Below are 12,581 nucleotides of genomic sequence, written 5' to 3' on the forward strand. Positions count from 1 at the left end.
GTTCGTAGACCTGTCAGATGCGTTCCACTTACTGCAACTCGCTGTCGCCTGCGGTTAGCCTGGAGTAGAGAGCATGCACTGTGGACACCGCAACAGTGGGCTTGTGTGATGTTTTCCGACGAGTCCAGGTTTAGCTTGCAGTCTGATTCTCGCCGGACTTTCATATGGAGAGCTCCAGGTATTCGTTACCACCAAGAAAGCATCATTGAACGACACCGTTACGGTGGTGTAGGAGTGCTCGTTTGGGGTGGAATTATTCTGGGTTCAAGAACTGACCTTCATGTTCAAATTGGAATCATGACAAGCCATATCTATCGGGACGTCATTCTGGAACAACATGTACATTTGTTTCGGGGTGCCATGGGCACACAATTTGTTTATGGATGACAACGCCAGTCCTCACCGTGCAAATATCGTAAGCGAATGCCTTCAATCGGAGGATATCACCCGTACAGACTGGCCAGCATTCTCACCAGACTTGAACCAGTAGAACACGTGTGGGACATGCTTGGCCGACGAGTTGCAGCCCGTCAACCTCCTTCTACATGTCTACCGGAACTTCGGAGTGCATTGCTTTTTGAGTGATGTAATATCCCCCAAGATCAGATCGATAATTTGATACTCAGATGCCTAGGCGTTGTACGGACTGTATTGCATCGTCTGGGAGACATACAATGTATTAACAATCAAACCAACCATGTAATATTGGTTTTTTGTAAATAAGTTTTTTTTTTTTTTTTTGGTAATTTGCTCCAGGGAGAAAAAAAATCGCTAATTTTTTTAATAATATCAAACATATAGCATCTGTTTTTGCTCTTTACCTTTTGTTTAATAAATAAGCTTTACAAATAAGTCAAATTTGTTTTGCTTCTAACTTTTCCTTTGCCTGATTTTGCATTATCCTTAATTTATGGACATGAGTGTATAACAGCGAGTACTTTTGTGTACAGAAGCTGTCTTGAAAGCTTAGAATCTAAAATTTTAAGTTTGTATTTGTTTTTACTGAATTGTAAGTATTATAAATTCATATGTTTGGAAGCGTCCGAGTTTCAAAAATAATAAAAGTATAAATGATAAATAATAAAGCTTCAAAATAGTAAATCAAACAATCATCAAAATGTTTAGTACCTATTTAAAAATTTGGAGCTTTCTTTCAATTTTAAAGTAATTTAAAATTTAATAAATAGCTTTAAAACTCTTGCCAGTCACTGCTCATCTCAATGCATATAGTAGCATTATAATTTTTTATAATAATAATGCATATTTTGTTTAATTTCATGAGGCTGAAGGAGACATTGTAAACTTATATTATGAATACGAGTCATATTTTGTAAAATTCGATGAAAGGCCATTCGAAAAACATGTATACATTGACAGAATTGCCAATATAAATAAAATATGTTATTAACAATATTAACTTCTTATTAATTAAGAAAAGGCTGCATTAAATATATTAAAAGGATCTTTTAAAATTTTTGCAGGAAATGAATTTAAGTTTCTCTTAAGTGAATGGATATTTTTATATCTTTATTACCGTATTTGCAGGCGCATAAGACACATCCCCCTTTTTTTATACACATTTCATTATAATGAATTTACAGTATTTTAAATATAAATACAAAGTAATACTTTATACCCACAATTCATCTGGGGAAGAGCTTTTAATTTTCTTCATCAAAACCTAAACACTCATCACCATAGCTAAATGAAAAGTCACTTGAAACCTCTCCTAAATCAGCATTCGAGTCCTCATACAACAGATTGTCCTCTGTACCATCCAGTGTATTAATAATGCCACACTTCATACATGATTTAACCTCTGCCTCTGTTTTCACAGCATCCCAAGATGCTTTGACCCATTCACAAACTTTCCAAATGTTAGGCCTTCCCCTTCTTCTTGATGGTGTAACCTCAAAATTTGAAGCCTGCATCCAGCTTGCATGCTTTGTTACAGCAATTTCAACATTGTTTTTGAACCATAATTTGCCAACAAACTTAAGAAACACCAAACAGTTGAAATTTCCCACACTTAAAAGTCGTTCGCAAAAATTGCAGTTTTCATGCCAGATGCACATTTACTAAGCTCTCCGTAACTGTAATATTCCCACACATCGCAAGGAAACAAGAAAAAAATCACATAACTCCAAAAAAAGAGGAAATTTCCAGAAATTAATGCAATCAAAAACTGAGTATCGACATACAAGATGCACCTCCTTTTTTTCCCGACTTATTTTCAAAGAAAAAAAGTGCGTCTTATACACTAGAAAATTTGCTATTTAAAACTTTCTTACATTTATTGGAAAACAAATTGTTTTATATGCTTAATTTCATTCACATAACTATGCTCACTGTAGTTATTGGCTATACTAAATATTTGAATGAAGAAATGTAAGTTTTATTTGCACAAAAACTATTAGCATATGTTTTATAGCAATACACGCAAGTACACAAAAGTGATACACAAAAACTATGAGCATATAGTTTTATAGCAATTTATGAGAGCAAAGTTTTACATAAAAATGTAAATGAATCATAAACGCATCTGTTATATAATTTCAATACAATGAGATATAACAATAATCACTGAGGAAATCTGATATGATTGTGATGACTATATTCAATAATTAAAAAATTCCAAAGATTCCAGTAAGATTTTAATAACTGGAAGAGTAACTTCTTACTGGATCAATAAAACGCTTTTCTGCTGTTATCAGTTTTACTGGAGGAGATGTCTGAAATACTGCTATTGCGACATTATACTGATTAAACTAATGTAACACTGTGCGACACCCACACAGATCTTTAAAGCAGCAATTCTCAACAGGTGGTACACAAGATAAAAAATAGGTGGTAGGCAAAGAAACAAAGTTCAAAAATTCTATGAAGAAAAAAAGAACAATTGTTAGAAAATTCCTGTGATTGCACTTCCACTGAAGATTTCATAAATAACAACTTTTGGCTACACCGAAAAAAAGAATTTAAAGGCATTTCAAATAAAGCTAAATTTTTATTGCCTTTTCGCACAACCTATTTGTGTGAACAAGGATTTTCTTCCATGTTTTATTTGAAAAATAAATACAGAATAAAATTAAAAGTGGATCACACTTAAAGCTAAGTGAAATAAGGCCAGACAAAGAAATTGATCTCTCTTAAACAGGCCCAAATTTTACACTAAATTTAAGTATATAACTTAAATTTTGATAATTAAAATGGTAACCAATTCTTAATTAATATTTTTTATGTGTGCCTATTTAATACAGATAGCCAATAGCTTGTGCAAATGGCAAAACATTTATTTTTTCTATTTATATTGAGAAACTGAATAAGTATTATAAAATGTACAATAATCATACTGGTTGTACTAAGGTTTTTAAATTTTTGTTTAGATGGTATGTGTTAGTCAAAAGGTTGAGAACCGCTGCTTTAAAGCAATTAAATTTATGTCACTTTGTGAAGTTATACAAAAGTCGCAGTGTGACATTAACATCATTATCGCAGCATGACTTTACTACCATACTCAAAGACAAAGAAGCAACAATAACAAAAAAAAGAAGCCAAGAGAAAAAATTGGTATCTTACCTCTCAGCCTCCACATCCACAGGGCTTGTTTGCTCACATCCTCTTCTTGGGCGCTTCGCATTCCTATAATAAACAAAAATAGGTACAATTTTATTACCGAGACCATAATAAACCACAGTGACAGTACATGCATAAAAGCACCAAACTTGGCACACACATCCATTTAAATCATAAATTGACATCACATAAATTTAGATACTTCTAAATGCAAGTGAATTATGACTGCACATAAATTTAGATAGCTCTAAATTTTAATTTACCACTGAAATACTGGTATACTTTTTAAACTTTTTAAAAGTGCATCGAATCTATCTATTTAGAAATTGCCAGAGATGAAAAATTTGCAATAAAATTTTGACAAAGAAAAGGCATCATTCATGATTGTGTGTGATTATGACAAAGCCTCAAGGGCTATCTGCCTGTGCCTTTGTGGAGCACTTTCTAAGGGAAACTGGCTTGTATACACGTTACACATGGGGAAAACCACGAAAACGCCCAGCCCGTTCCTGGGATTCGAACCTCGGACCGACTACCAGCGTTCGGTGACTCCACCGCTCGGCCGCTGGTGGGCCTCATTCGTGATAGAAAATTAGGCTTAAACTATAGTCCAAGAACCATGAAATGAAACCATTTCATCGATAACTCAACAACTAAATGGCACCTTTAATCTTCTAGGTGTATCTACGGATTATTTCGTATTGAAAGATGGCTTTCCAAATCACGACACGCAGAATATTCTTGTCAGATTTTGATAAATACGAAATGGTTTCGAATGAATGCGGCAACTGGCAGTAGGGAAATAGCAATCAATAGAGAAAGATGTTACAGCGCGAGGTTCATAAATAAAAACCTCGTATCCAGCCACACTATCTGCCGACCTGTAGGCGATTTTCGTGCCGAAACCGAAAAATACTAAGAAGCCTTCGACCGAAAGCTTTGTGTATGCAAAAAGTTTGTGAAACAAAATTTCTTCTATAAAATAAAATGCAATTTGCACTGAACCCATGAATTACTTTTAAAGAAATTAATATCACCTAATTTACAAATAATTTCTTTTAGCATGGAATAAATACTTAAACAGGTATCTTACAATTACATGAAATAACGTAATCTTTAAAGGCATTGATGTATACAATATAAATATTTGCTTGTTATTTTATGAAATAACAGTGTCTGGGAAGCCCACTCAAATATCCTGTAGAATTTTAACAAATTATTTTATAGGATACAAATATGCATCTGTTTTTTTTATGAAATATGTGAAATTCATGCAAATAAAATTAAGGATTATGAAATTTATTTTAATATAAATAACTCTGCAAAAAGAAATATTCAGGAGACTTTATTCCCCTTATTTTCCTATTATTGTCATCATAAAAAAATAATAGCATTTATCTTAAAGATAATTAGCTTATTTAAAAAATACAATCTGTAAGCACTTTCTTTAACTCGATATAAGATCCATTTATTTTAAATACTTTTCTAAAACTTTTTATAAAAAATAAGAAAATAATGTAAGCACAAACCTTGTGGTTGAAAAGTTATGCAAACGTTGGGTTCAGTACCCCTCAAATAAATAATGAAAACAATCTCAGATTTTATAGGATAAAAATTAGGTCCAAACGGGCAATTTTTTTCATTTACAGACAATCATTAGATGTTTGGGCTAATGCTACTTTGGACTAAAAGTATTTAAAAGCTACAATTTCAGACAGACTGTCTTGCACACTTAAAATACAAATGTTTTATTAATTACACTGCTTGCCTTAAAAATATGTTTCTTAATCAAAAATTTGCTAAATTTTTATAAAACATAAACTAATCCTTATAAAAGAGCCCGAGGCAATTTGTTACAATTAATTAAATTGTTCAACGTTGTTTAATTAATTGTTTAGGCGGTCAGAGCCGGAACAGCTAATGAAGTTTATGAGACTGTGATATTACTTTCGGTTTTGTGAAATGAAGAATTACATAGGATACTTTCAGATTGAAGTTCTGTAGAAACAAAAAAGTAAGTACCATCCCTCTTTCTGAAGCTCTTTATTTGTTTATTGACTTTTGGTAATTAAAAGGTCACTAAAGGAGATATCAGCGAAAAAACATACATTGAAAACAAAGTTAAAACAAAACGTTGCCGACAAAAATATCCAAAGAAGTGATTTGGAAGTGCTGAAGAATAAGTTTAAAGTGTTCGAGACAAAGATAAATTCCAATTTCGATTCTTTGTTCGGGTTATGTATTGAAGAAAGTGCAGTCAAAAGTCTTTAATCCGGACATCCATAATCCGGAATGATCTATAATCCGGACCTCAAAGCTACAAATTTTCCGCGCATGCGTTTACGCATATGCATAATACGTTTACGCATGCGCGTTTAATGTATAACGGACGGTATAAGCTAAGCTAAAATAATCTATTTCAGTTAATGTTGCAGATTGTGTTGTTCCTTAATCTTCTAATTGGATACGGCCTATTATTTTCTTTTAGACTATTAGAGCAATTTAATAAAAGTAAGTTGGAACTTTCGATTATGTCAAACACAATTTCCGATACTGGAGATGATGGTAATGTGAGTAGACGTTACAGCACAGGTCGCCCCAGAGTTACAGCGCCGAATAAGGACCGGTATTTGGCAGTTACTGCCAAAACAAACAGGTGGAGCACAGCCTGAGACCTGCCTCGTCAGCTCTCTTCAGCCACTGGTACGACAATTTCAAGGCAGACCGTGTACAGACGCTTAGGGCAGATTGGTTTATATGTTCGTAGACCTGTCAGATGCGTTCCACTTACTGCAACTCGCTGTCGCCTGCGGTTAGCCTGGAGTAGAGAGCATGCACTGTGGACACCGCAACAGTGGGCTTGTGTGATGTTTTCCGACGAGTCCAGGTTTAGCTTGCAGTCTGATTCTCGCCGGACTTTCATATGGAGAGCTCCAGGTATTCGTTACCACCAAGAAAGCATCATTGAACGACACCGTTACGGTGGTGTAGGAGTGCTCGTTTGGGGTGGAATTATTCTGGGTTCAAGAACTGACCTTCATGTTCAAATTGGAATCATGACAAGCCATATCTATCGGGACGTCATTCTGGAACAACATGTACATTTGTTTCGGGGTGCCATGGGCACACAATTTGTTTATGGATGACAACGCCAGTCCTCACCGTGCAAATATCGTAAGCGAATGCCTTCAATCGGAGGATATCACCCGTACAGACTGGCCAGCATTCTCACCAGACTTGAACCAGTAGAACACGTGTGGGACATGCTTGGCCGACGAGTTGCAGCCCGTCAACCTCCTTCTACATGTCTACCGGAACTTCGGAGTGCATTGCTTTTTGAGTGATGTAATATCCCCCAAGATCAGATCGATAATTTGATACTCAGATGCCTAGGCGTTGTACGGACTGTATTGCATCGTCTGGGAGACATACAATGTATTAACAATCAAACCAACCATGTAATATTGGTTTTTTGTAAATAAGTTTTTTTTTTTTTTTTGGTAATTTGCTCCAGGGAGAAAAAAAATCGCTAATTTTTTTAATAATATCAAACATATAGCATCTGTTTTTGCTCTTTACCTTTTGTTTAATAAATAAGCTTTACAAATAAGTCAAATTTGTTTTGCTTCTAACTTTTCCTTTGCCTGATTTTGCATTATCCTTAATTTATGGACATGAGTGTATAACAGCGAGTACTTTTGTGTACAGAAGCTGTCTTGAAAGCTTAGAATCTAAAATTTTAAGTTTGTATTTGTTTTTACTGAATTGTAAGTATTATAAATTCATATGTTTGGAAGCGTCCGAGTTTCAAAAATAATAAAAGTATAAATGATAAATAATAAAGCTTCAAAATAGTAAATCAAACAATCATCAAAATGTTTAGTACCTATTTAAAAATTTGGAGCTTTCTTTCAATTTTAAAGTAATTTAAAATTTAATAAATAGCTTTAAAACTCTTGCCAGTCACTGCTCATCTCAATGCATATAATAGCATTATAATTTTTTATAATAATAATGCATATTTTGTTTAATTTCATGAGGCTGAAGGAGACATTGTAAACTTATATTATGAATACGAGTCATATTTTGTAAAATTCGATGAAAGGCCATTCGAAAAACATGTATACATTGACAGAATTGCCGATATAAATAAAATATGTTATTAACAATATTAACTTCTTATTAATTAAGAAAAGGCTGCATTAAATATATTAAAAGGATCTTTTAAAATTTTTGCAGGAAATGAATTTAAGTTTCTCTTAAGTGAATGGATATTTTTATATCTTTATTACCGTATTTGCAGGCGCATAAGGCACATCCCCCTTTTTTTATACACATTTCATTATAATGAATTTACAGTATTTTAAATATAAATACAAAGTAATACTTTATACCCACAATTCATCTGGGGAAGAGCTTTTAATTTTCTTCATCAAAACCTAAACACTCATCACCATAGCTAAATGAAAAGTCACTTGAAACCTCTCCTAAATCAGCATTCGAGTCCTCATACAACAGATTGTCCTCTGTACCATCCAGTGTATTAATAATGCCACACTTCATACATGATTTAACCTCTGCCTCTGTTTTCACAGCATCCCAAGATGCTTTGACCCATTCACAAACTTTCCAAATGTTAGGCCTTCCCCTTCTTCTTGATGGTGTAACCTCAAAATTTGAAGCCTGCATCCAGCTTGCATGCTTTGTTACAGCAATTTCAACATTGTTTTTGAACCATAATTTGCCAACAAACTTAAGAAACACCAAACAGTTGAAATTTCCCACACTTAAAAGTCGTTCGCAAAAATTGCAGTTTTCATGCCAGATGCACATTTACTAAGCTCTCCGTAACTGTAATATTCCCACACATCGCAAGGAAACAAGAAAAAAATCACATAACTCCAAAAAAAGAGGAAATTTCCAGAAATTAATGCAATCAAAAACTGAGTATCGACATACAAGATGCACCTCCTTTTTTTCCCGACTTATTTTCAAAGAAAAAAAGTGCGTCTTATACACTAGAAAATTTGCTATTTAAAACTTTCTTACATTTATTGGAAAACAAATTGTTTTATATGCTTAATTTCATTCACATAACTATGCTCACTGTAGTTATTGGCTATACTAAATATTTGAATGAAGAAATGTAAGTTTTATTTGCACAAAAACTATTAGCATATGTTTTATAGCAATACACGCAAGTACACAAAAGTGATACACAAAAACTATGAGCATATAGTTTTATAGCAATTTATGAGAGCAAAGTTTTACATAAAAATGTAAATGAATCATAAACGCATCTGTTATATAATTTCAATACAATGAGATATAACAATAATCACTGAGGAAATCTGATATGATTGTGATGACTATATTCAATAATTAAAAAATTCCAAAGATTCCAGTAAGATTTTAATAACTGGAAGAGTAACTTCTTACTGGATCAATAAAACGCTTTTCTGCTGTTATCAGTTTTACTGGAGGAGATGTCTGAAATACTGCTATTGCGACATTATACTGATTAAACTAATGTAACACTGTGCGACACCCACACAGATCTTTAAAGCAGCAATTCTCAACAGGTGGTACACAAGATAAAAAATAGGTGGTAGGCAAAGAAACAAAGTTCAAAAATTCTATGAAGAAAAAAAGAACAATTGTTAGAAAATTCCTGTGATTGCACTTCCACTGAAGATTTCATAAATAACAACTTTTGGCTACACCGAAAAAAAGAATTTAAAGGCATTTCAAATAAAGCTAAATTTTTATTGCCTTTTCGCACAACCTATTTGTGTGAACAAGGATTTTCTTCCATGTTTTATTTGAAAAATAAATACAGAATAAAATTAAAAGTGGATCACACTTAAAGCTAAGTGAAATAAGGCCAGACAAAGAAATTGATCTCTCTTAAACAGGCCCAAATTTTACACTAAATTTAAGTATATAACTTAAATTTTGATAATTAAAATGGTAACCAATTCTTAATTAATATTTTTTATGTGTGCCTATTTAATACAGATAGCCAATAGCTTGTGCAAATGGCAAAACATTTATTTTTTCTATTTATATTGAGAAACTGAATAAGTATTATAAAATGTACAATAATTATACTGGTTGTACTAAGGTTTTTAAATTTTTGTTTAGATGGTATGTGTTAGTCAAAAGGTTGAGAACCGCTGCTTTAAAGCAATTAAATTTATGTCACTTTGTGAAGTTATACAAAAGTCGCAGTGTGACATTAACATCATTATCGCAGCATGACTTTACTACCATACTCAAAGACAAAGAAGCAACAATAACAAAAAAAAGAAGCCAAGAGAAAAAATTGGTATCTTACCTCTCAGCCTCCACATCCACAGGGCTTGTTTGCTCACATCCTCTTCTTGGGCGCTTCGCATTCCTATAATAAACAAAAATACGTACAATTTTATTACCGAGACCATAATAAACCACAGTGACAGTACATGCATAAAAGCACCAAACTTGGCACACACATCCATTTAAATCATAAATTGACATCACATAAATTTAGATACTTCTAAATGCAAGTGAATTATGACTGCACATAAATTTAGATAGCTCTAAATTTTAATTTACCACTGAAATACTGGTATACTTTTTAAACTTTTTAAAAGTGCATCGAATCTATCTATTTAGAAATTGCCAGAGATGAAAAATTTGCAATAAAATTTTGACAAAGAAAAGGCATCATTCATGATTGTGTGTGATTATGACAAAGCCTCAAGGGCTATCCGCCTGTGCCTTTGTGGAGCACTTTCTAAGGGAAACTGGCTTGTATACACGTTACACATGGGGAAAACCACGAAAACGCCCAGCCCGTTCCTGGGATTCGAACCTCGGACCGACTACCAGCGTTCGGTGACTCCACCGCTCGGCCACTGGTGGGCCTCATTCGTGATAGAAAATTAGGCTTAAACTATAGTCCAAGAACCATGAAATGAAACCATTTCATCGATAACTAAACAACTAAATGGCACCTTTAATCTTCTAGGTGTATCTACGGATTATTTTGTATTGAAAGATGGCTTTCCAAATCACGACACGCAGAATATTCTTGTCAGATTTTGATAAATACGAAATGGTTTCGAATGAATGCGGCAACTGGCAGTAGGGAAATAGCAATCAATAGAGAAAGATGTTACAGCGTGAGGTTCATAAATAAAAACCTCGTATCCAGCCACACTATCTGCCGACCTGTAGGCGATTTTCGTGCCGAAACCGAAAAATACTAAGAAGCCTTCGACCGAAAGCTTTGTGTATGCAAAAAGTTTGTGAAACAAAATTTCTTCTATAAAATAAAATGCAATTTGCACTGAACCCATGAATTACTTTTAAAGAAATTAATATCACCTAATTTACAAATAATTTCTTTTAGCATGGAATAAATACTTAAACAGGTATCTTACAATTACATGAAATAACGTAATCTTTAAAGGCATTGATGTATACAATATAAATATTTGCTTGTTATTTTATGAAATAACAGTGTCTGGGAAGCCCACTCAAATATCCTGTAGAATTTTAACAAATTATTTTATAGGATACAAATATGCATCTGTTTTTTTATGAAATATGTGAAATTCATTCAAATAAAATTAAGGATTATGAAATTTATTTTAATATAAATAACTCTGCAAAAAGAAATATTCAGGAGACTTTATTCCCCTTATTTTCCTATTATTGTCATCATAAAAAAATAATAGCATTTATCTTAAAGATAATTAGCTTATTTAAAAAATACAATCTGTAAGCACTTTCTTTAACTCGATATAAGATCCATTTATTTTAAATACTTTTCTAAAACTTTTTATAAAAAATAAGAAAATAATGTAAGCACAAACCTTGTGGTTGAAAAGTTATGCAAACCTTGGGTTCAGTACCCCTCAAATAAATAATGAAAACAATCTCAGATTTTATAGGATAAAAATTAGGTCCAAACGGGCAATTTTTTTCATTTACAGACAATCATTAGATGTTTGGGCTAATGCTACTTTGGACTAAAAGTATTTAAAAGCTACAATTTCAGACAGACTGTCTTGCACACTTAAAATACAAATGTTTTATTAATTACACTGCTTGCCTTAAAAATATGTTTCTTAATCAAAAATTTGCTAAATTTTTATAAAACATAAACTAATACTTATAAAAGAGCCTGAGGCAATTTGTTACAATTAATTAAATTGTTCAACATTGTTTAATTAATTGTTTAGGCGGTCAGAGCCGGAACAGCTAATGAAGTTTATGAGACTGTGATATTACTTTCGGTTTTGTGAAATGAAGAATTACATAGGATACTTTCAGATTGAAGTTCTGTAGAAACAAAAAAGTAAGTACCATCCCTCTTTCTGAAGCTCTTTATTTGTTTATTGACTTTTGGTAATTAAAAGGTCACTAAAGGAGATATCAGCGAAAAAACATACATTGAAAACAAAGTTAAAACAAAACGTTGCCGACAAAAATATCCAAAGAAGTGATTTGGAAGTGCTGAAGAATAAGTTTAAAGTGTTCGAGACAAAGATAAATTCCAATTTCGATTCTTTGTTCGGGTTATGTATTGAAGAAAGTGCAGTCAAAAGTCTTTAATCCGGACATCCATAATCCGGACCTCAAAGCTACAAATTTTCCGCGCATGCGTTTACGCATATGCATAATACGTTTACGCATGCGCGTTTAATGTATAACGGACGGTATAAGCTAAGCTAAAATAATCTATTTCAGTTAATGTTGCAGATTGTGTTGTTCCTTAATCTTCTAATTGGATACGGCTTATTATTTTCTTTTAGACTATTAGAGCAATTTAATAAAAGTAAGTTGGAACTTTCGATTATGTCAAACACAATTTCCGATACTGGAGCTGCAAAGAATCTACAAAGGGAAAGCATGTTTCGATGTCCATCAAACAAAAAGTGGAATTGCTGCAAAAAATGGATAAAGGCATATCCTTTGTTTCTCTAACCATTCCAAAATCTGTTTATCAATTTCAA

The 12,581-nt window shown here is 32.9% G+C and overlaps 1 protein-coding gene and 1 long non-coding RNA gene across 7 annotated transcripts in view; one reads left to right on the forward strand and one right to left on the reverse strand.

Annotated features, from left to right (window-relative positions):
- LOC146997940 (uncharacterized) overlaps positions 1-12,581 on the reverse strand; it is a 188,426-nt gene that overhangs the window by 117,030 nt on the left and 58,815 nt on the right. For 2 of the 5 annotated variants that reach the window (XM_085812663.1, XM_085812664.1), the window contains one exon: positions 9,914-9,976. The exons of 2 other annotated variants lie outside the window; for them this stretch is intronic. In XM_085812663.1, the coding sequence (XP_085668789.1) occupies positions 9,914-9,974 (61 nt within the window). In that variant the 5' untranslated portion in view covers positions 9,975-9,976. Of the gene's footprint in view, positions 1-3,574; positions 3,643-9,913; positions 9,977-12,581 lie in introns of those variants that run through there. One more of the 5 variants, XR_015040151.1, reaches the window with a different exon arrangement.
- LOC146997941 (uncharacterized) overlaps positions 1-12,581 on the forward strand; it is a 108,997-nt gene that overhangs the window by 47,097 nt on the left and 49,319 nt on the right. The gene's annotated exons all lie outside the window — the stretch shown is intronic.

Source organism: Stegodyphus dumicola, chromosome 3 (assembly GCF_044657685.1).
Source record: "Stegodyphus dumicola isolate Sdum_Otavi_A_Nest chromosome 3, ASM4465768v1".
In the NCBI taxonomy this organism is placed as follows: domain Eukaryota; kingdom Metazoa; phylum Arthropoda; class Arachnida; order Araneae; family Eresidae; genus Stegodyphus; species Stegodyphus dumicola.